The 23,632-nt window shown below is 38.8% G+C and overlaps 1 protein-coding gene across 2 annotated transcripts; it reads left to right on the forward strand.

Annotated features, from left to right (window-relative positions):
• Positions 1 to 2,691: 2,691 nt before the first annotated feature.
• RAB5A (RAB5A, member RAS oncogene family) lies at positions 2,692 to 23,347 on the forward strand. Of its 2 annotated transcripts, none has more exons than XM_058022831.1 (6): positions 2,692 to 2,879; positions 8,543 to 8,795; positions 12,114 to 12,265; positions 13,316 to 13,438; positions 15,266 to 15,359; positions 17,711 to 23,347. In XM_058022831.1, exons 2-6 carry the CDS (start codon positions 8,633 to 8,635, stop codon positions 17,824 to 17,826), a joined length of 648 nt encoding a protein of 215 aa, XP_057878814.1. In that variant the 5' UTR covers positions 2,692 to 2,879; positions 8,543 to 8,632; the 3' UTR covers positions 17,827 to 23,347. The 2 variants fall into 2 exon arrangements, with proteins under 2 accessions (XP_057878814.1, XP_057878822.1); XM_058022839.1 differs by lacking the exon at positions 2,692 to 2,879 and adding an exon at positions 4,817 to 4,904.
• The last annotated feature ends 285 nt before the right edge of the window (positions 23,348 to 23,632 follow it).

The raw sequence follows: 23,632 nt of genomic DNA on the forward strand, positions 1-23,632 counted from the left end.
GAAATACAGAGAAACAGTGAATACAGGAACTTGGTAATTTGATTACTGCCACATTCTCTCGTGCCTCTATTTCACACATTCACAGTGAACCCTCGGTGTTTGCTGTCCCACTCTGTCAGCCTCAACCAGCTGTGAACAATTTGGGCATTTCACAAAGCAAGAGAGATGTGCTACAGCTCTGCCTTTCACTCAGAGACTTAAGTTAGCCAGCAGGAACCTCCTGCATATAAAACAGGCTTCCTAACAGCAACTATACATTGCAAATAGAGTTCCTGCATCAAAAATTCCATTTAGCCTTGAACTTCAGATACATCTGTTAATCTGAAAGATTATGTCAATTTTATGAAGTATTTATTAATATCAGAAGCAAAGATAATGATCCTTACATATGGAATAGTATGGTTCTTTATTAGATAAGATTAAATGAAACACAAAATGTCACATATGACGTGTTAAATCTCTAAATTGAATTTAGTTCAAGTAATTCTAAATTGTGCAAATTCTAAAGATTTGATGTAATATTTTTCCACATAAACTGTTCCTGTGTGTACTGTGTCTTACTGAGGTGGAGTTAATTTTCTTCATAGCAACCTGAATAGCGCTGTGTTGTGCATTTGTGATTAAACTACTGTTGATAACACAGAAATACTTCAGCTACTGCTGAGCTGTGCTTGAACAGGGTGAGGACTTTCTCTTTTTCCCCACTTTGTCATTAGCCCAACCTAGGGAGAAATGCTGCTGATGGTCCAGAAAGATGGGAGTGGAATACAGCCAGGACAGCTGACCCAAAATGATCAAAGGGATATTCCATCTCACACAGCATTGTGCTCAGCAATAGAAAATGGAGGTACACAAAGGAGATGTCTTGCAAGTTGGCTGCTGCTTGGAGACTGCCTGACACTGGCCTGTTTATGGGAGGTAGCCAGTGATTTCCTCTGTATTGCCTTTTCGCTTCCACTTTCCTTCATCTATTACAGTCTTCATCTCAGCCCACAAGTTCTCCTGCTTTTGTTCTTCCTGTTATGTTCTCTGTCTTGCTGCAGGGAGGTGAGCGAGTGAGTGAGTGAGTGAGCAGCTGCCAGGTTGACTGGATGCTGTCTGGTGCTCCAATGCATGCCTGTCAGGTGTGTAGTAAAACACATTTGGTTATCAGGAATCGGCTGTTTGCTCAGCAAATTCTGCAATCCAGTTGAACATATTGAGACCAGTCAGAGGGATATGGCAAATAAGCAGTGTATTAGGGCAGGATTACATGATTTAAAGGACAACTCTTACAATTAGAAAACTCACAGCTCAAGTAAGTTAGTATACTTTATTTACACAAACATGTTTCTCTGGAGCTAGTCTGGCGTTCTACATCACTGATAAATGCAGACTATTTTCCTTTTTTTGAAATTACATATTGGCCTACATATTCACAAAGCACTTATGTAAGTGATCAACTTAATAAAGCAGAAAGGGGAAATTGTTTTTTTAATCTTCATCAGTTCTTCTTTTCCATACACTTTTCCATTGGTACCAATTTGGTCTCAGAGTAACAATCTGTTTTCACTCCATTCACTTCATTATGTTCAAGTATTGATAAGTCATACTAAGGAAAGGGAAAGTAGCATAACACTGACCACAGGCTTTATATAACTTGATTTTTGCTTCATTTAAATATATAAGGTAGAAATAAAAAATGTATTTTGAGAATGCAACTACATCAACTTGATTATTTCCTGTGACGGAGTATCCAAACAATCTTCATTAAATTGTACCAATTACTAAATACCATTATTGATACACTTACTTAATGTCTTACCAGTTTGTTTGTTTCTTTCTTTCAAATGCCAACTCTTAGACCTTGTTGAAGCTGCTATACTGAAGAAACACTTATCATGATTGTTCTGTTTCCGCTGCAACCCACTTACAGCCAACTGGCCTTTATCCTGCTCTCTCGCAAGGCCATGCTTTGTGTTATGAAGCAATTCTGGGCTTTATTAGTGGCTGTTCAAAAACGGCAAATTCCCGATGGCAATTCAGGTTTTCCCATGTAGTTCCTCCTTTCAATTCATTTGACTAATACCTTCGAAACTGGTTCTTTTAAAGGATTAAACCAGGGCTTGTCTGTGTGTGCAATGCCCAGCTCCCATCCCTGGCTCCTCAGAGGCCTCCTCAGGCTGCAATGCAGTCCCTAGAGGACTGGCAGAGAATCACGGAATAGTTTGGGGTGGGAGGGACCTTAAAGATCATCCAGTCCCAAGTCCCCTGCCTTGAGCAGGGATACCTCCTACTACAGCGGGTTGCTCGGAGCCCCACCCAGCCTGGCCGTGAACACTGTCAGGGATGGGGCATCCTGAATTTCCCTGAGCAACCCATCCCAGTGCCGCACCACCCCCACCGTAAATGGAAGATGGAAGACGCGCGGGTCGCTCGCAGGGACTGTTCCCCCGGGCGCAGGGGAGAAGCGGGAGGCAGGGAACAAACACCCTGCAGCCGAGAGCGGCCCGGCCGCGGCGGGAGCGGCCGGCAGGGAGGGGAGGGAGCGGGAACAAAAGGAGGAGGGGAAAAGGTGGGAAAGAAAGGGAGCCACGTGACGGCCGGCGCGGGCGAACCGGAAGGGCACGGCGCGTGCGGGCGTGACGTGGCGGCGGCGGAAGTGCGTGTTGTGTGTGTGTGAGTGTGTTTTGGTCGGGGCAGAGGCGGCGGCGGAAGTCGGCGGCGGGGCTGGGTGAGGCACGGCTGCGCCCCCGCCCCTCGCCCCCACCGAGGAGCCGCCTCCCCTCTTACCCCTCCTCCGCCCACCCTGCCCCGGCGCGCCCGCCAGCCCCGACCGACCGACCGACCGACGGACGGACAGCGCTGCGCCGCCGCCCCGGCTCCCCCACCGCGGCCAGGTGAGGAGGCGGTGGCGGCGCGGGGGGGTCCCGGCGGCGGCGGGACGCGCCTTGTCCGCGCTCCTGGCGGCGGCCGCTCCCCCGGCGCGGCGGGAGCGTCGTGCCGCGGCACGGGCGGCCGAGGTGGGCAGCCCGGCGTGCGGGGAGGGGACGCTGCTCTCTCCTTTCCCGGCTCAAAATGGCGCCCCCGGTTTTCCCACTTCCCCTTATTCCTGTGCCTGGAAGGGAGCCGCGGGGGAGGGGAGGTGGCGGCGGGGGTTGGAGGGGCTGGGCCCCGGAGAGCGGGGATCCTCCCCTGCGTGCGGGCGCTCCTGCGGAGAGGTATCGCCGCCCGGGGCCGGCCGGCAGGGCTGTGCCCCGCGAGGTGCTTGTGAGATATGGAAGGGGCGGCTGGGTGATGGGTCCCTCGCTTTCCCTTTCGCTTGCGTCTGGAAGGAGCACGGTGAACTAGGTGGGAAGTAAAACGCTCCCGACAATGCGTCGCCATCGGGGGGATCGCGACAGGCCTAGTGTGCTGGGTATCTTCTGCATCGCACGGAATTGGAGCTAGACACAAAGCTGGGGTAGGGTAGAGGAGCAAACCTAAGCTTTTTGTGTTTTAGAGGAGAGCTGAATTGCATAAGAACTCTCAAAATCTTCCAAACAGGGCCATGAAAGGCTGTTCTCTTGGCATTTTTAATGATTTTTTTTTCTACCTTACACCTTTTTCAGAGCTTGGGGGTGGCAGTGAGAGGCTAAACAGCAATTTAAACAGCAGAAATTAATCAGTTTCTTTCATATAATGTTCAGGCAAAGTAAAAATCAAGGATTTTTTAAAATTTTTTCCAGTTTTATAGCGTCTCTTCAGAGTTACAGTCATGCTTACCTACAGATTGCATGTAGGTATTGTTCTTCCATAATGGGAAATTTGGAAAAGGTAGATGTTGGCTGAAGTGAGGTGGCTAGAGACAATGGTATTGTAGTCATCACTTACATTTCCTGTTTGATAAACCAGTTTATCTGAAAGCAATTGGTACCATTCATCATTCGGATGAGCTTATGAGGTGGCTATTACCTTTAATTGTAGGGCTATGATTTTTTTGCAGCAACTGTGTTGATTCACTTGTTTAACTTACAGTCTCATTATGTTTCAATATGGCTTACACACGATGATCATTTTGCTGGTTATCTCTGTCACTGTCTTGAACACTGCAGTCAGGTGCCACACTAATTCTGATGAACCTGGAAGGAAAATTGAGTTAGTAGGAGTGGCTAATATATAAGCCTTTGTAGTTACTGCCTTTTAAAACGTTCAAGAAAGTCCAGTATCAAGAAATTCCAAGTAGATAATAGTTGCAGCCTTAGCATTGTATGCTTTGTGTCCGTTAATGCAGCATACAAAAGTTCATTAGTAAGAAACAGTGTTGTTTGCTGTGAGATATAAAAGTGGTTGAATGTTCCAGTTTTAAATTTATCGTGAATTTTTTTGTGTGGCCTTTCTATTTGATAATACACTTAATCACATTAATTGTAGGAACAGTGCTCACTGTCTTAATCTCTTCAGTAGGCTGGCTTTTGTCACCAGTGTTACTTTGATACTTCTGTATTGGCTGTATTGTAGTTGAAAATAGTCCAGTGCTTATGCTTACATGACTGAATTATGCCATTAAATTGAGGGTTTGTAGGTATTGGCTGGGGCTATCGGTATTTTGTACACAGACTCAGGCATAATAAGATTTGTGTTTGATCTGTTAAAATACTTAGGACCCTTTCATAAATAAAACTCAAGACTGTCCAACAGCATACAAATTTCTCTTCTGGAGTGAGGAGAATACCCAGCATCCAGTAAATTAGTTGGTGGGATTTCCAGGAGTACTTGGCTAATAATATATTCCAGGCTTTGTGTTCTGGCATTTCAGCATGGATCTGCTCTGACATGGGGGGAATATTCAGGAGAAGAGTGCAAGTTCCTACTTAGCAGAGTGACATATGTATTTGTATTGCCCAAGACTGCAAAGTGGAGTTTTTAAGTTAAACTCGACAAAAGTAAGAAAATCTCCCTCATTTCCATCCATGTGAAGCCATCCGTCTCAAAAAATTTTACAGTATTTTCTTAGCAGATTTTTATATTAGTAGGTCACTTCTGTAACTCCCATATGTATCAGTTTAAGAGCTTGTTTCAAGTCAAGCAGTTATGTTCTTGCCTTCGTGTAGCTGAATGAAAATGTCTTACCCAGGTTTTCTTTCTTTACACATTCCAAACTTATTGATTACATTGCATACAAAATTGGAAGAGGAGGAGAAAGGGAGCCATATCAGTGGAATTTTTCCCAGGAAATTTTCACCAGATCTGGGTTTGCAGTGTATGTGTAGGGTATTGAGTGTACTATTTCTCCTGGGTTCTCCAGGTTTGTATTTTACTGATGAATTAAGAAATAGTAGAATGAATGTGACCTCAGACTTGGAGTGTGCACAGGGGACTGTAGCATTGAAATCTACTTCTGAGTCTTGGTGGGGCACTATGTGCTCAGCTCACAGATGTGAAAAGGCCAGGCCAAAACCATTCTGCCGTGGCTGTGTCAAACTGCAGTACTGCTTCTCTTCACATCAAGCAGGTACTTCTCTTGTTTTTGTGTAAATATGCTGCCATGTTGTGAACTTCAGCTACAGAGTTCTGGCATCATCTGAAACCTGAAAAGATGATGATTTCCATATACACTGATAGAAGGTGTTAGTGACTTTTTTAATATGTCACAATCATCTGGATGTGCTCTATCATCAGGTTTTCAGTCTTGCATTTTCTTTTATCCTGAGCTGTTGAAAAGTGGGTGGTATGACTAATAGGATTCATTATTAATTTATTAGGTGTATTGATGTGACTGTTGAATGAATGAGGTTTGCAGTATGTTTCTTAGATGGCCTTCCTGTCAGGTGCGGTGGTCTGCTATCAGCTTGAGAGCTGGTTGTCTTTGTACATGATATCTGACTGTCTAGAATGATTTCAGAGGAGGGATGCTGTAAGAATGTAAACTTTGAAGGTCTCTGATAACTACAGCTTCTGTAGCTTGGACATCTATAAAAATAAAACTAGATATTCTTCTTGACAACCTGTGTCAGCTTTGTAGTTTTGAAGTAGTTTTGCCAGGGGTAGTAGTTACTGTTTCATGAGTGCTAAAACTCTGAAATAACTACCAGCCATAAATGCTCAGGTGAAATTGATAAATATTATGCAAGTTAAATGTTCTTTTTTCATACCTCATTTTGCTCTCAGTATGGGAAACAACAAGCAAAAACATCAGTCATAGGGAGTAACCTGTGCAGTGACTTGATTTCCTCACTGTGTGTCATCTAGAAGTCACTTGCTCCCAGGAGTACCAAGTCACACAGTCGTTGGATGCTGTCCTTATGTTTTTATGAATGCTGCAGTCTGGAAGAATATGGGACATATTAAGATTAAAGGGTTTTAAATTATTTCATGGTTGTCCAAACACACTGGAATGCTACAGCAAACAGATGGGTTTTTTTCCATTTTAAAACAAAAATAACTTAATTGTCTTCATTACTTTTCCAGAGGAAAAGATAAACAAATGGCTGACAGTATTCTGAACCACCTATATTTTGGTTATGCCTTGCTGCATTCTCTACTGTAGTACAATTAAGGAGAGATTAACTGTTGTCACTGATCCATTTTTATCCAAATCACTCCACAACTTCTGAAGCATATTTCCACATCATGGAGGGGAGAAGAGTCTTGCCTGAGAGCCAACACACTAGTAGTGCAAAATCATTTTACGGTGTAAGGATGAAAGGTCTGATATTTTTAAAATAACTGGATCCATTCCCATATTCTGAAATACTACCAAAATTAGTTTAATGAATAAGAGTTTTAGTATAGAATTAATCTGGTAGTTAATACAAACGATGGTAAGATTTGCAGGGGCTTTTTTGCTTCATTCTTTCACTGTGGAATACTTCCACATGTTTCCAAGAATATACAGCTAAAAGGTAATACTTGATAGATTATGTTGCACAACTGAAATTTTTAAAATATGTATTTTTTTAGTGTAATGTAATAGTGAAATGGAACACCAACTCAGGACAGAATGCCAAGTTGTTATATTCTACCTCAAAGAAAGGCAGTTATTTTGAGAGAGATGAGAAAAGGACGAACATGAACAAATAAGTGTCTCTAAGATGCTGAAAATATTTTTTAAAACCTGTGTTCTGGATACAATTGGAAATAAAGTACCTGTTTTTCAGCTGTTACGTTTTTCCGTAAATAATGCTAAGATTTTTGTTCTCATTTATTCCATGAATATTAGCTTGTAAGGGAGTGTCTTACTGAAGGGTAGGATTATGCTGAAACACTTTCCAGGAAAGAAGGTTCTTCAGGACTTGGGTTGAGGGAAGGGGAGAGTCAGGAAGGAGAAGGGAGGCTTGGCATCTGAGCTAGGCCTGTAGGAAAATGGAATGCTCAAGTGCCTGATCTGTGTTTGAAACAGGAAGGTGGTTAAAGAATACTGCTTGGTTTGAAATGTAGTTGCTTTATCACAAGGAATGAAGAACAGGAAGTAATTTGAAAGTATTATGTTTGCTTACTTTTTTGCAACACATGAATTTATGCCATTTTTTGCATTAGGAGCACATACTCCAACCTAACTCACATCCTAGATGTTAGAAAAGCTGTATCCCTGCAAAGTGTGCTTAATTCAAATAAATTATCAGCAGGAGCAGGACAAAATTATGAGCTAATTTTGAGAGGTCTTTTGTTTTGTATCTGCTGTTAAGTGTGTAAAAGCATAAATATCAGGGTCAGAAGTGGTACCAGCAGAGTCTAAAGTCTTTCCTTTCTATATGAATAAGTACTGTGGGTGGGGTTAATTTAAGCAGCTGGAAAGAAGAGTAAGCAGACTAAGCAATACACTGTTCATACTTGTCCAAAATCTCTGTTGCTTATACTGATCTAGGACACATGTAACTATTGGAAATAGAAATTTATCATCATATGGTAGTTGTCTGGTAGTTCGTGCAAAGTGGCCTGGAATTCTTACTGGTCAATTGATTTTCATATGGAAGGCTTCACTTTTACTTCTCAGTACAGTTGTTAATTAGAGAGGATATTAATGGTTTGCGTGTGAAGATCTGTACTTTTATGTAAGGAAATTGTGTTTGATAGGTGGGATAGAAGTGAATTGATGAGCTACACTTGCTAAGAGGCTGCTGTGGTGTTTTGAGTTTTCCCAAATTGCTCAGTTTTTTAGCATCTTTGAGCAGTGCTGACTTTGGAATATTGGTTAGCAATAGTATAATTATGAAAAGTTATTCCTGCTTGTCATTTGTTATTTTACTGACAATTTGAAAGTCTAAACCTGTTGTGTTATACATCAGTCCTGATTTGTTAAGAAGTAACAGGAGACTGAGGTCTTGCAAAAAGCAGCATAATTGGATTTTAATGTGCCAATTTGAAGCTTTGATGGGAAGACTAGGTGTTGAAGAAGATAACTGGTTCATGTATCATAAATTCTGGCTGTAGTTGACAACTTACAAATGATGATACCTGTAGTCTGGACTGCTGAATTTGGTAAACACTAGGTGAAGTTATGCATAATACATTGCATTAGTGAATGAGACTTGTCTTACTTGGTTTGTAAATCTAATGCACCCACTGTCTTTTCACAAAATAGGTTGTTACTGGCAGAAGAACCAGGATTCAGATCTCAGTGGAACTTGCTTTCAAAAGCTGTTGAAACAAAGGACTGCTTTCTAATTTGGACATGGCTAATCGAGGAGCGACAAGGCCCAACGGGCCAAATGCTGGAAATAAAATTTGCCAATTTAAACTAGTACTTTTAGGAGAGTCTGCAGTTGGCAAATCAAGTTTGGTGCTTCGTTTTGTAAAAGGACAGTTTCATGAATTTCAAGAAAGTACAATTGGAGGTGAGAAAATTACCCTGTTAATTGCTTTCATGTTATGTGTTTATATTGTCCTTGCCCTTGAAAGCCTTTAATGTAATGGCACTTCTGGAGTCATCCTTGACAGCAAGGCTCAAACCCATGTCAGTAATTGAGAAGTATAACTTTGAGTTAAACATAAAGATCCTTTTCAAATGGAAGTAGTAAAGGTGTCTTGAACGGCATAGTTTTGAAACCTGGGCTAAATGTTACATTTTGTTTGTAAGTGGGTGTGTGGCTCTTTTAATTGTGCTGCATGCTTAATGCATAAAATAACTGCTTAGTAAGAATTGTGAGCTTAGTTTCTATGAAAAAAACCCGAGCATTGCATCTTGCATAAAGCTTGTGTTTGTCACTTAGGCATTCTGACTTTGATTTTGGAGAACTTGCTACATCTTTGGATATATTTCTGTGTTAGCAATCACAGAATTTATTGCGCTGTTTTTCCATTTTGTAACTTCAAACAAAACAGGTGCTGGCTACCAGAATTTTTTAAAAATCTGTTTCGCTTTAAACAGCTTTTATCACACTCTTTCCCTTGGCAGATTTCTTTAGTTATATTGTGTTTTGGAGTTACTTGTGCTTTGAGCTGTATTCCTCCTCGGATAGATTTAAATGTATCCTAAAACTACCTAACAGCATACAGACTTTACAAAGTTTGGATTTGGTGAATTGGTAAATACTCTTCAGTAGCTGCTGTTGCAGCTTGCATGAGTCAGCCTGTTCCATTGTAATATTTATGTGAAGGCCTTTCAGTGGTCTGTATGTGTCTTCACACACCAACAGTTGTTGAAATGTAAAAACGCTGGAAAGCTTACAAAATAAATGCAAGCTGAATTTCACTGCATTCTTCTTTTGCCCTGTTTCTAGCTGTTACATGTGTTTATTTTTTCTATCTGTCAGCATAAATAGACAACCACATATTTTCTGCTTTAGCAATCTTGCTAGTGCACACTTTTGGCTTAGTGCATTTTATCGTGGCTTGAGGATAGGTGTTGGTATGAAAGTGTCTGTATGCTCTGATAAACAGCTGTGTGGTAATACAGAGAACTTTCTCAAAGATGTGTTGTGAATTAACTTTCCAATATCACCAAGGTCTTTAGTTTAGAAAAACAGTTAAAATTTAAGTAAAATTCATTGTTCCATTTCAATGATCTCAAAATTCTTTTAACCTCTGTTTAGTTTTTTCTTGGTTTTGTGTTTGGAATAGCCCAAACCCTGTTACACTGATCAAAATCTAAGCAAAGGTTAAACAAGAGCCTAAGTTCAAGTTCAGATATATAAAGTTTAGTGTAATCTGTGTTAACTTGTGCTTCTTCTATATCAAATGGAAACAAGGAAATGCTATATAATACAGCTGAGAGCTATTACATGCAGCAATGTTGGGATTCAGAAAAGTTTTCTATAGAGAAAGCTGTCTAACTCTGTGGCTTGTAGTTGCCTAAGGCATAATTTTCTTTGTATACAGAAGGGCCTTTTAACAAAGAGAGGCTTATGTGCATTGTGAATCTGGATAAAAACATCTGAAAGGGAGTGCAGAGAAAGGCAGACATGTTGGATGGTGGTGGTGTGGTTTTGCCACTTCAGACTAGTGTAGCAAGGCCTGTTAGTTGCTTAAGACAAAAGTATGGCTGTTAAAGATGATAGACTTTCAGATAATTAACAGATGATTATTTGTCAATTTAATATGGCCTTGGCAAGGTCGAAGAAAGTTATCTTTTTTGCAGAAATTAACTGTTATTTTAAAGTGATTGAAATGTTACTTTTGACAAAAACAAGAGGATTACAAAAAATAAACCTCTTGTTTAATTCTCTTTCCAAGTACATACCTTCATTTATGCAGTGTAGGTACATTTTTTTTTTTTTGTTAAGAGAATAAAGTCTGTGAGAACTTGAAAATCAGCTTGCTTACCATCTTGTCTCTGCCTTGGAGAAATATAATATTGAGCTGTTCTGGGGAGAAAGCCCTTAGTTTAGTGCAGGATGCATGGTGTTTTTCCACTCTGTTTTGGTTCTGGGCTGCTTAGGGAGCTGCCAAGTGGAGCCTGTTCTACCAGTGTTCAGATATGTAGCATTTAGAGAGATTTATGTTGATTTAACACTGGAACATCAAAGGTTTTACCTTCTCCAGCCTGCCTGCTCATCTGTGATGGATGCTAATACCCCTGAAGCAGGAGCACCTGACCACTTAAGGAGTCAGCTTCTGGTCACGGTTTAACCCCAGCCAGCAGCTAAGTACCATGCAGCTGCTGCTTACAGCTGAGACAGGGACACTTCTGTATGCTAGTTACAATGTCCTTTACAGAGCAAGAGTGGCTTCATTTTGGTTTCTGTAATGAGATGAGTTGAAGGCTGGAGCAGTTTTGGAATGATTCATACACTCTCAGAGTATATAGGACAGGATGAAATCCCAGGTCTGCAAGTGTTAGGGATCAGTGTCTCTTCATCCATTTGATTTAAATTGATCACAGTCCATCAGTGTGCCTAGTGATCAGAGCTCCTGCTTTAGCTAAGTAGTGGTCTTTCCTTAGTTTAGTTTTCAGTATGGATTTCTGTGGGCACTCACCTCCATACTTCTGATTGTACCTTAATGTGAATGGAAAAATTTTACTAGTGGTAACTGTTTGAAGACTTGGAATGAGTTAGTATTTTCTCTAACTGGAAGACCATTATTTATGGTAATGCATTCAGCTGTAGTAGCAATGGCTGCAAGTTTTCCTGAAACTACAGGCTGTTGAAATTGTGCTGAAATTAATTCTTGAGATCACTTGCTAAGTCAAAAATACAGCTGCTTTGAGAACAGGAACTTTAAAGAAGTGCCTCTTTCTTCCAGACCTGTTAGCTAAGGCAAAGGTGTTAGTAGCTGAAAATCACAGTTTTAAGATGAAAATCAAGTAATACAAATATGTAGAATTGAAAATATCTGAGCTTTAGGATTATAGCATGATGAGATGTTGTTATTGGTACTCTAGTATCCATCCTGCTTCAACAGACCATATCTAGAAGCTTTTAGAGAAGGCTTATGGTTACTCAGATTCACTATAATGAAAAAGGAAATTTTTTCCAATTTTTGCTTTCTTATGTCTAACTTGAGGAAAGTCCAGTTGTGTAAATAACTCCTCTGTGTTGATCAGAGTCAGACTGTCAGCATTTTGTTTGAATAGATAGTAAATAATGATTGCATCAAACCTGTTGTATTTTAATAGTAGGCTACAAATGTTTTGCATCTCTGTGAGCATAACTATATATGAGTAGAGAGATACAAGCAAACTTCTGGTTTCACCACCTCTGTCTTTTTTGTAGCTGCTTTTCTAACCCAGACTGTATGTCTGGATGATACAACGGTAAAATTTGAGATTTGGGATACAGCTGGGCAAGAGCGGTACCACAGTTTAGCGCCCATGTACTACAGAGGAGCACAAGCAGCTATAGTGGTATACGACATCACAAACGAGGTAAGTGCTGGGATGCACAAGGGGGATTGGGGAGTTACCAGTCTTGCATTGATCTTTACGTATTTTTTCCTGACTTGTGTAAATCAGTTCATCATTTTGTAGAATCATAGAATGGTTTGGATGGGAAGAAGCCTTTAAAGGTCGTCTAGTCCGACACTCCTGCCATGGGCAGGGATGCCTTCTGCTGGACCAGATTGCTCTGTGTAATGCACTGTGTAATGTCAATTTGTGTCCAAACTTTTCTGGCTAAAAGACTGTTTCTAGAGTTGGGGTTTTGTTTGTTGTTATTTTTTTTGTTTGGGGGATTTTTTTGTTGTTGCGTTTTGGTTTGTTTGTTTGTTTTGGGGTGGTTTTTTTGTTAAAAAGAGGGAAAAGAAGATGAGAAACCCTCTTGTAAAAATGTTTCTAACCCACCCTTAAATCAGTTTATGGAGTTTGAGCTTTTACTCTCATCACATTGCTGGTGGCACCTTTATTTCTGATAATGCAGCCATTATTTTAATATAGTATTTTTGTAAATTTTGATTAAGGATTGGAAAGGTAGCACAAGCTATTGAGACCAAAACCAAAGGTTATTAGATTTCTTTTTATTTGAACTTGGATGAGATAAGCTTCACTAGTTTCTGATAAAATTAGACTTAAAACCCAAGTCTCTCAAAAAAACCACAGAAATCATGTATCATAATGAACAGTCCTCAGTAAATAAAAAGTAATTTTGAGGCCTTCTCAATGTAGCTGTTCATACCCTTGAATCTCTCGGAGAAACTGAAATTCCTGTTTTCTCTCTTAACCACTTCTTTCTTTACTCTGTCTACATAAAGATCTTCCTACCTATTTACTTCAGCATTATCCCAGCTAAGCACAGTTGAGAACTGAGGTAGGAATGTTTCATTTTAAAAGCTCAGTTGGCAATTTGGAGTGTGCCTTTGGACTAAGGTAGCAGCCTTACATTGGCGTTTTGTGCTCAAAGTGTAGATAACAGAGATGGGGATAATAGGTGAGTAAAAAAGGATGATAAAACTCAGTTGCATCATTTATAATCATTAACAGGAGTCCTTTGCCAGAGCGAAAAATTGGGTCAAAGAACTTCAGCGACAAGCAAGTCCTAACATTGTAATAGCTTTAGCAGGAAACAAAGCTGATCTAGCTAACAAAAGAGCTGTGGATTTCCAGGTATGTGCATAATTTTGTTCATAGAAATTGCATTTTGTTTGAACAGATAGTAAATAAACCTACGGGGAGCTTATATGCATAGCCTAGCTAGTTATTATGGAGGTCATGCTGTTAAATATAAATGTCAACTGAGACTAATTAAATTATACATGCTACCAAAAAACCTATTTCTGTACAAGTAATATGGAGGAATAGGCTTTTTGTAATAATTAATTTGACTTTGAGGAATAATTAATTTATTTGCTTATCTTTAAGGCTAATTGAGTATCTGTTCTTTGATGTGACCTCTTTCTGTCTTCTACCCAAAATTACCAGTAACTAGAGTTTCAGTGGATGAGATAGGAGCAACTTCTGTCTGGCTTGTCAGCCAGAGAATTTTGATTATCGTGCAATACAAAGCTGATTGATGTGCCTAACTTGCTTAGACTGTACTGTTGAAGCAGTGTTGAAATTTTAATTGAGTTTTTCCTGGCATTTCTTTTGGTTTAGTGATTACAGCTGTGCTCTCACTGGTGTATTTTATCTTCTAGAAAGTTTAATCAAGCCATCAGAAAATAGCCTTTAAACTGAATTAAACTAACAGCAGGTAGTTTTGGTCCATTCACGATTGACTGAATTTGAATTAAGATAGTATTTATTAGTCAGTAATTGATGGTTTTTAATCTGTGTCTGGGGTCACTGTTTGAGATACAGCTGCGTATAGTAATGAATCCTTTTGTAATAGAGAGTTGAATTAAAAGGTTAGCAGTGGTTTAGGTGTTTTTCTGCCAGTTTTGATTTTATACTTCTCTGACAGTTTACAGGCGGCTTTGGTGTTTTTTGAAAAATTGTGGTATTTAGCAAAAATTTCATACATGACTGTAGTCAATAAGGCAATCACATTTAACTAACAAAGTAGACCTTCCTGTACTATTTCTTGAACAATTACAGTCTTAATATTTTTCCAATGTTAGGGGGTTTGCTACTGTGTATTTGTGGGCTCCTTGTGGGCTTGACAGGCCTTTCTCATTGCAAATCAACTATTAGATTTCTAAGTATTTGTTAATGTGTTGTTTCAGATACAATTACATAGATCTTAGCAGGTGTCACTTAATTATAGAGAGTCGTCGATTATTCTTATGATCATCAAAGGTGTTCTGTAGTTCAGCTTTTTCATGGATTTCTTATTGAATGCAAAGGCAGTTACATAATCATAAGAAGCTGCAGATTCTCAGCTGAACTGACTAATAAGCTGAAATGACTAATAAGAAGTGGCAGAAATAATATGGTTCTTAAGAGAAGTGTATCAGATTGAAATTCATACTGAAAAGGGAGGTAACATGGCAAATTACTGATTATTTGCTGTAATTGTGAATTTATGTCAGGATAATAAAACTGTTCTGATCCATCTGCCTCAGTGGTTGAAAGATTCAGGATAGTTCACAGACTCCCTTTTTCCAGGGTAATAATGGACTTACTGACATTTGATGGCACTTTTGAAGCCTATTTGGTCTTACTGTCAGAGGTTATATTCTGCATTGGGGTTATCTCTTTCATAAATATTTTCATTTATTATTTAGTTTTGTCTGAGATTTTTCCACCTGGATATTTTTAAGATTAGTGAGGATCTTTAAGATTCCACTTATAATTGTTTAAGTGATTGGTGAAATTGTAACTTCTCCATAACTGGTGTATAAATTTGTGAGATGAGTGTTTCCACAAACTGTCTTTCTTTCAAAATGCTGTAGAGATTGGTTTTTTGTAGCAATTAAAAGTACAGTGTGTAGTGATTGTATGAGTTTACTTCGTAAGAAAAAAATAGAAATGTATTCTTATTTTAACTTTCAGGAAGCACAGGCTTATGCAGATGACAACAGCCTATTGTTCATGGAGACATCTGCCAAGACATCTATGAACGTAAATGAAATATTCATGGCAATTGGTGAGTTTATGAACTAAATGAGAGCTTTAAAGGGAATGGTTTTCATGAGATTCAGACCATGGCAATCTTCCTAACCTAAGATCTTTGTATTTCAAGTAAATTATTTTTGGTATTGAAGTGTTCTTACTCCCTTTCATTTGTTTAATTTTATTTAAGCATCTATCTGAAATCCAAAAGCTGTGCCAAAGATGGCAATGTGTGCTTAAATTCAGTGTCCAAGTCATAAGTATAGGACCCTGCATGTGAAAAGTAAATCTACTCATATATTTTTAATTTAACATAATTGTAGGGATTTCTGTAAAGATGCTAGCATGTAGTAGTAAGTATAAACCAAGAACTTTTGTGTTCCATTGATACCCAAAATTGTATTTAATTGTTAGTAGACTTATGAAAGTGGAGGAAAAAGAACTAATTTTTAGGCTGGCCACTAATCTATTTAGTAGTTATCTTAATGATAGTAGATTCTTTGATAGTGAGTAGTAGTAATGTATAGCATCAAATAACCTCACTCAATCTGTTTTTCATGTTGCACCTCTCTAACCTGCTTTTTGTGAAAAAACATCATTGATGTTAAATGTTTTTAAAAAGGTCTTAATCTTCTGCTTTCCAAGCCAGGAGAGCAGGAAGTAGTTTTTGGTGTCTTTCAAACTTCCAGCAGATGCAAATTATCAGCATAGCAACACTTTATAATAAGTACTTGCTTCATATTAACTGTAAATAATTGAAAAAGGGGGACAGACACAGACACTTAACTGTCGGACAGGAAAGTATATTTTTGTCATAAATGTTCAAGATAGGCCTGCATTTAATGATACAGAAATGCTCAACTGTACTATTTGGGTGAAATGTCAAGATTATGTTTAATAGTGCAGGTTGCTTCCTGTTAAAAAAAATCCCCAAAATCTCATTTTTTTAAAAAAAATTGATATATCAACAATAATTCTTGCCTCCATATTTTAATGAAGCCTGTAAAGTAAATTTGAGGGAAAAAATGCCCAGTTAGTAACTGTGTGTTTTGTGTGCAATGTTTTTTGGCCGTGTGAAAATTTTACATCAGTGGGGTGAAATTCAGCTTTGTCAGTGCATCAGAACAAGATCTGTGCAGCAATAGACTCTGAATAGAAGTTCTGATGAGGTTATGAGTATTGCATGTAATTTGGAATGGCCTGCAAAATATGGATGCAATTTTCAGGACCACGTATAAATATGATCTTAAAGCTGAGAGAAAATGAAAAATGGGAATGTTGAAAGAATTGTTGGATGCAAGCTGCAGCTGCTTCTAAATTGACTGCTTCAGCACTCATTCAGAACTCCCAGTTAAAAAAATCCCAATGCTAATTCAGTTCTAGATACAGTTCTAGAATCCAAAACATTGCTCTGAAGACATTTTGCTATTGGTGCATTCACCCTTTGTACTGGCTCAGCAGCTTAGTACCATGTGGATTCTTGGGTTTTGCCACAGAACTGTAGAACAGCCCAAGTTGGAGGAGATATCAGAGGATCCCTGTGGCCCACCCTTTTGCCCAGCACCCTGAGGTTATCTGACACCACAACATGTTGATGTCTGCTCTGTGGTTTTTTTTTTGGCTAGGTTTAAATCATTTTTGAAAAAGTTCTTTTAAAAACTGACAGAAGTAATTACTTTGGAGTGAAACAATTCAGCCAAACTACAGAACAAGGGTGGTTGTTGGGCCCTGGTAAGATAGGCCCATGGAAGTCCTTTTGTGTAGAACTTAGCAATTTTCTGATGGAGAGAAATCCAGGAGAAGCTACTGCTCAGAAGGGTGACAGCTTTCACCCTCATTTTTTGTGTTAAGACTGAGGGACCTTGGAGCTACAAGGGCAACAAAGAAATTACCAGTCAATTGACTGATAAGAGCTGGAGGGAAAAGACAGCTTGAAAAAAAAAAAACAGGAGTGGCTTGATCTGGTGTTGAGGGTCATTTTATATGTTGTTTGCAAACACTTACTTGGCTGGATATCTGGGAACTGTTTGACCCATTTCTGTCTGTGTTTTGTGCCTTTTCAATATTTCTTTATCTTTTTACACTGACATCCTGATCTTAAAGCTTGTTCTGTGTGGCTGGATTCCCACAAGAGCTGTCATTAACTGGCATAGCACACCTGTGCAGATACATTTTACTGCTCAGATTCCCAATGCCATTTCACTCCTGGAAATCATAAAGTAGCTAATCATTAAGAAGTGTCTTCACTTCTTTTATTACCAGTGCATCAAATCAGATTATACAATGAGTACACTGATATGCCTATAATGTGTTGTTCTGTTTACTCAGGTGATTTAATCTTAGTAAAATCTCAGGTTTAACTCTTACTTCCTGTTCACCTTACAGCAAAAAAATTGCCCAAGAATGAACCACAGAATGCAGGAGCCAGCTCTGCCAGAGGAAGAGGAGTAGACCTTACTGAACCCACACAACCACCCAAGAGTCAATGTTGTAGTAACTAAAAGATCAATTGCTTTAAACTGTTCTGAATATTCTTCTGCTTCCTAACTGTTAATAACCATGGAATTGGAGTGCTTAACCTGGTCCAGTACAGCTTCCAAACAGCGAAGAGACTTACAATAATAGTCAAGTTCATGATACAGAGTTTTCTTTTCACCTAAAATTTTAACATGCATGTATCCACCACTGGCTGTAATGTTTCAGCAGTAGAGGAGAGATGGAGGTGGAATAAACTTCCTTCAGTTGAAAGGTTTTAAAAATCAGTTGTTATTATTAGAGGTGTAGAAGAACTACTTTCTGTGGACCTAATTGGCCAGTTCCTGTAGCCTCAATACTGATCACTGTTATAATAAATAGAATTGGGTCTTTTCATAATTCTCAATTGTGCTTTAAAACCTCCTTAGAAACAGGGTCTAAAAATTACTTAAACTTATTTGCAGTATTGATGCAACCAGTTGTTTCTGCAGGTATCCATTGTTTAGTTATACATTCCATAGGTTAATAATTTTATTACAAATAATACTTGCATTAACAATTTTAAGAATCCTATGCTTGCCAGAAAGTGGAGTTTTAGTTGGTACACTGTATGTAAATTATATCAACCCAGTTAGTTATCTTAATGAATTAGTGATGAATCAAGTCTAACTTCATTTCTAATCTGTTCAGAGGGTACAGACCAGTAAATTCAACTCTACAACTTAGGATATGGGGTTTTTTGTCCTCTACAAACTGTAAGAGCTCTTCAAGTAAAACCACAACAAACTCGGTGTCTGTGACTTCTTTCTTGTTTCTGATCATTGCTGGCCATTACAGTTTGTTTTTCCCCTAAGGAAAAAAAAATAGTGCACTAACGATTATGTACATCCAACTTGATTTTAAATTTGGATATTAATGTACTGTAAATAGGTACTCTGCATTGTAGTCTACATTTGTTTAATACTTTCTGTAATATTTAAGAGTTGCTTAAAGGTATACAGAATGTACAGTTACTTAAAGCTAACTTTTTTCCTCTCTAATCAAAGGGGGTTCTGAGTTCTTCCTTTATGGCTAGAACAGTAATAAATGATGCTCCTGTATCTGTAACATAAGTACTGCTGTCTGTCAGTAATGAACTTCGCAACTTTGTTTTCCAAAGTACATTTTATTTTGATCAGTCCAGTATATTGCACTAATTCTTTTAGTTATTTTCATTATATGAAATCTACAAAGTGTGTCAGAAGAGATGAATTAGTCTATTTAAATGTTGAACTGATAGAAACTTACTTGTGCAGATTTTAAATTTGCAGTAATCTGGGTTTAGCAAGAAAAATGACAGTTCACCAGTGTTTAGTTTTATATTGAGGTGCTCAGGTTTGAATAAAGTGGTTTAAAAAAATTTTGATTACTGGTTCTTATTCAGAGTTTCAGGAGGTTTTACTGCATTTGTACAGTTCCAGACAAGATGTCTGATTCACTGTATGGGTCAGCATTTAAGATGCTTACAATAAATTCATGGCACAGCTAAATATAAGCTTGTCCTATATATATTGTGGCACTCCAGTTATCCTGTGATAAATCTTTAAATGTTGAGGTAATTGGGTATCTTATCGCATCCATTTAGAAGTATGATCAAAATAGTAATATTGTCTCTTGAACCTGGAGCTAATGCAGTCTTTGCCAGTTGTTCACAAGGTGACTTGTTGCATTGCAGTGTCTCTGAGCTGACTCTGTCTCCTCTTGCAGCTTGTGATTTGCAATTGATTTGGTACATTTTTGTGTCTTTTTCAAACTGTGGTGGTGGTTTAGAACCCAGTGGTGATGCAGTCTTTAGCAGTTCTTGACCAACATCACCTGCAGTTTGTCACAAAATGAATTGGAGTCCCATTTTTTCTGCCAGCTGTGTATTTGAGTCAGAATTAGATGGCATGGTTTGTCTATTTTGAGGGCATTTTCATTGCTTTAGACCTTGATGCCAGCACATTCTCTTGCAGCTGTTTATAGCTGTGACTTGGACCTGTTGCACAGAAAGTGTTGGTTTCTTCTTGCTCTGAAGTCTCACTGTGGATGAAAACTTGGATAAAATTTATTGTTGTCAAACTGAGTTCTTCAGAGTCACCTTGTGTGTTAGAATTGGAGCAGTATATCTCTATTCTTTGAATTTACTTCATTGTTACTAAAAAGAGACAGTTCTGGATTAGGCTGATTTTTGTGGTCATTGGTTTCCTTATTAAGAATTCAATTTTTGCTATGCCTATAATTCTTCCTGGAACATTTTCACTGATTTTGTTTCAGGTTGCCTTTTGAGTCACTCTGAAAAATACTTTGGTTGGAATAAAATAGCTGTATTATATCTTGCAGATGATTAATAGTGTTTGAGTCAGTTAAGTTGTCTCCAGTGAGGGATACTAGATACTGACACACGGTGTCCTCTTTTGTTGAACAGCACTCATGCATTCTCAAGTAATGAGTGGATGTTAAGAGTTGGTGCAAGTACTTTAGGTAATCCAGAACCCCTCAAAGCCCATTAGAAGTCAAAATAAGAAACTGGCAAGTAACATTGATAGGGACAGATGCAGTATGAAGTACAGATATAACACACGTTCTTTTTACTGGAGCTCTGTGATGTCCAAGAGCCCTTGTAGTTCTCAGGTATCCCTCTACAAATCTGGTTTATTAGTGCTGATGTTTTCACCATTCTGAAGTGTTTTCTCTCACATTAGAAGTGCTGTGCTTTTGAGAGACCTGACTCCATTTTTACGTAAGACTGCACTTACATCATCTGAAGTTTAAATAGTATTTATAGCACACTGGGTGTTTTAAAGATACTGCTGTTACAGTTTCAGCCTTTTGTTAAGGACTGGGAAGAAACCTGAGATCATAGTTAATAATCTACTTCACATGCAACAATATGTCCATCATTGAATCTGTTTCTGGTTTTACAGCAAAGTTGTCTGTGTATTTTCCCCTTCCATTCTTAGAAGACTGTTCTGGAATCTTCATCTCTTGACTGCGAATAAACTCTTATGAGGAGACTTAGGTGACATTTCATTCAACTTAAAGTGCAGTCTAATATGAAAAATATGCACTTTAGTTTAAAAGCCAGTCAACGTGCAACTTCTCTATTTTTCTCAAATACTTTTTCTCCTATGAGAACATGTGCTTTCAAGTGTCTGAGCTCAGCAAGAAGTTTCAGCTCAGACTGTTTCTGGCAGCCTACAAATTCTAGTACTTGAAAATACTTTGGACATGATGTAGGATTTACTGTTTACTTACAGGATGCCTTAAATCTCTTGGTTGAGGCACCCAAGGGAGCAAGAATTCTTAGTCATTGTGGGAAGTTGAGAACTAGTTTCCTGGCTTTAGTAGGAAGAGGTATTTTCCCTGTCCCTCAACGTTTCTGAAATCTGAGAATTAAAAGTGTTAGTAATTGCAGCACTGCAGGAGGCTGGTCATGTCAGATTTGAATGCAGAGCATAAAGGAAGGAGCTCTGAACCCAAGTGCTGTGTTGTTTGAGATCCTCTGTGGCTGCCCTGGGAGACCATTTCTTGTGTTAGGGGAGGCGTTCAGTTCCCTCCAATGTGTTGGCATAAGGGCAAAAGCAATGCTAGGCAGAAGGAACTTCTTGGGATGTGGTGACTTTCTAGGCATGAAGCTGGCTACAGTGTGTTCATTTATGTTGTATTTTTAATATCATCTGGCTAGACTGGGGCCCAGACCTCTGGAAAGTGTGTATGAGTAGGCATTGCTTGCACAGTAGTTGTGCTTCTTGGGCAGCATTGGCATCATCAAGTGTAGGAGACAGCTGTGTGTAGTCTGTGAAGGCAGATTTCTTCTGCCTTAAATCAGAAAGTGATTCAAAATACCAAACTGAAGGATGCACCTTTTTAATTATTTATAAATTTTAGAAGCCTTAAGTTTTGCTCTGTATGTTTCCTTGTGCTTGTTTCCCCCTCCTTCCTCTGATTTCCATGGAGAGCTAGAAGAATGTGTAAAATATGCTTTAAACCCTTGGAGCAAGACCACCAACTGTAAGCCTGACCAAGGCCATAATATAACTCACGTGGAACAATCTGACTGCAAGAAAGAGTAAAATCCAGTCCCTTTTGGATGCAAGTCTCTTGTCTGCAAACCAGAGACAGGGCAAAAGAATCAACAAAACTTAGCTAACCTGTCAATGTGGGACTAAATGAAGAAGATAGCCCATGTTACCAGCTCCTGCTCCTTGTATCTGACCATCCTCTTTAATTGCTTACCTGGAGCTGAAGAAACATGCCTGTACTTCTGTAAGAATGCACTCCTTGGGGAAAAATGAAAGTTCATGTTGTGTGAGTGCTTTCCTTTGATGTGGTACATTTGGTGGAAAATTAATTGTATTAGATTAAATAAACGTGTATTTAGCAGTGGTTCAGAAATGTGGACTTGAATCATAAAAGATTTAAAGAACATCTGAAGAACTTCAAACCTTAACTTGTTAATAGAGCTTGAATTTGTTATCCTTAATTGCAGCCCGCATGAAACTCTCTCTGTAAGGAATGGATGAGGCTGGTAACCAGACCCAGAAGCAATTTTGGTAAAGAATTCACCCAGCCTCAGTTCTTGCCTTAATCAATCTCTTTGAAATAAAATGTATTTCCAGTAAGGTGGAAACAAATTCCTCTGAAAACACTGAAAACACTTTTTTGTGAGTTAATGCTGTGTTCCAGTAAAGGTGTGACTGCATTTCCTGAAAGAACAGCTGAGCTAGTGCTGAACTACCTGTTTTGATACCTGTACCAGTCAAGGTCCCATAGCTGCAGAAAGCTTATTTGGAGTAAAGTACAGCTGTAGCAGCAAGTGTTGAAGAATGGAGGTGATGAGATATACCACAGTTACCTAGAGCAGTGTCAGTGCATGATAAAGTTGGTTTACAGTGTTTCTCAGGCTGGCAGATGACTGCAAGTTGTTGCTAAGGAAAAGTATTTTTTCAATATCTGGAATTGTTTTTTTCAAATGTAGAACATTTTTTTTTCTTGTCTTGACCACAGTGAGGTCTCTCAAATGATTCTCCCTTTTTCTACTTCATTAATTTTGGTCAAATTCCATATGGAGAAATATGAAGAAGTCTTACAAGTTGTGTGAATGCACACATCACAGAAGAAAGAGTGCCTCTGATGTCAGCTGCAGGGTCAGGCCACTCCTTACTAATGCCATGGAGAGTAAGAGAGAAGTGGTGTAGTGCTGGGCATGTGCTTCAGGCAGAGGCTGGAAGAGAACGTAGCTGCAGACACAAATCCATTTGGAACTCTTCACTCACCTGCTTTTTTTATACGCTGCTTTTTTTTTTTACCCACTCTGCTTGTGCGCTTCTTTGTGGGAAAACAAGTATCTTGCTTGTAATCTCACAGCTGTTTTACCTATAGGAGAGTGCTTAACTGGTAACAAAAATCACCAGGTGGGAAGATACAATGACTGGAGTTGCCAGTCTGCAAAAGCTTTTGTAGTATCCCTTGTAGCAGAGGTGGGTGAAGAATCATTAAGAATGTATCATTGTTTCTGATTGTAATTCTGCACTAAAGAAAAGCAAAGTTCTACTTCATAAGGAAACAGGTCTGAATCGTTCTTTCATAAGAGTAAAATACAACAGATTCCTATTTCAGAAAGTAATAATTCAGATTATTCCTTTAAATCATCTTTTCAATTTGCAGGTAGCAAAATGTAGTGACAGTCCAATGAAACAAATGAATTAAAAGAATATCTTAAGCATGTTTCATTGATAGAAGAACTTGGACACATCAAAAATCAGAAGCCTGTCCTAAAGTGATGACACTTTAAACCTCGTGATTTAAAAA

This window comes from Melospiza georgiana, chromosome 1, assembly GCF_028018845.1.
Source record: "Melospiza georgiana isolate bMelGeo1 chromosome 1, bMelGeo1.pri, whole genome shotgun sequence".
Classification (NCBI taxonomy): domain Eukaryota; kingdom Metazoa; phylum Chordata; class Aves; order Passeriformes; family Passerellidae; genus Melospiza; species Melospiza georgiana.

Coding starts and splice junctions, on each gene's coding strand:
- RAB5A (XM_058022831.1), top strand. CDS start 8,633: ATGGCTAATCGAGGAGCGACAAGGCCCAACGGGCCAAATGCTGGAAAT. Junction 8,796..12,113: donor TCAAGAAAGTACAATTGGAG/GTGAGAAAATTA, acceptor TCTTTTTTGTAG/CTGCTTTTCTAACCCAGACT. Junction 13,439..15,265: donor AAAGAGCTGTGGATTTCCAG/GTATGTGCATAA, acceptor TTTAACTTTCAG/GAAGCACAGGCTTATGCAGA.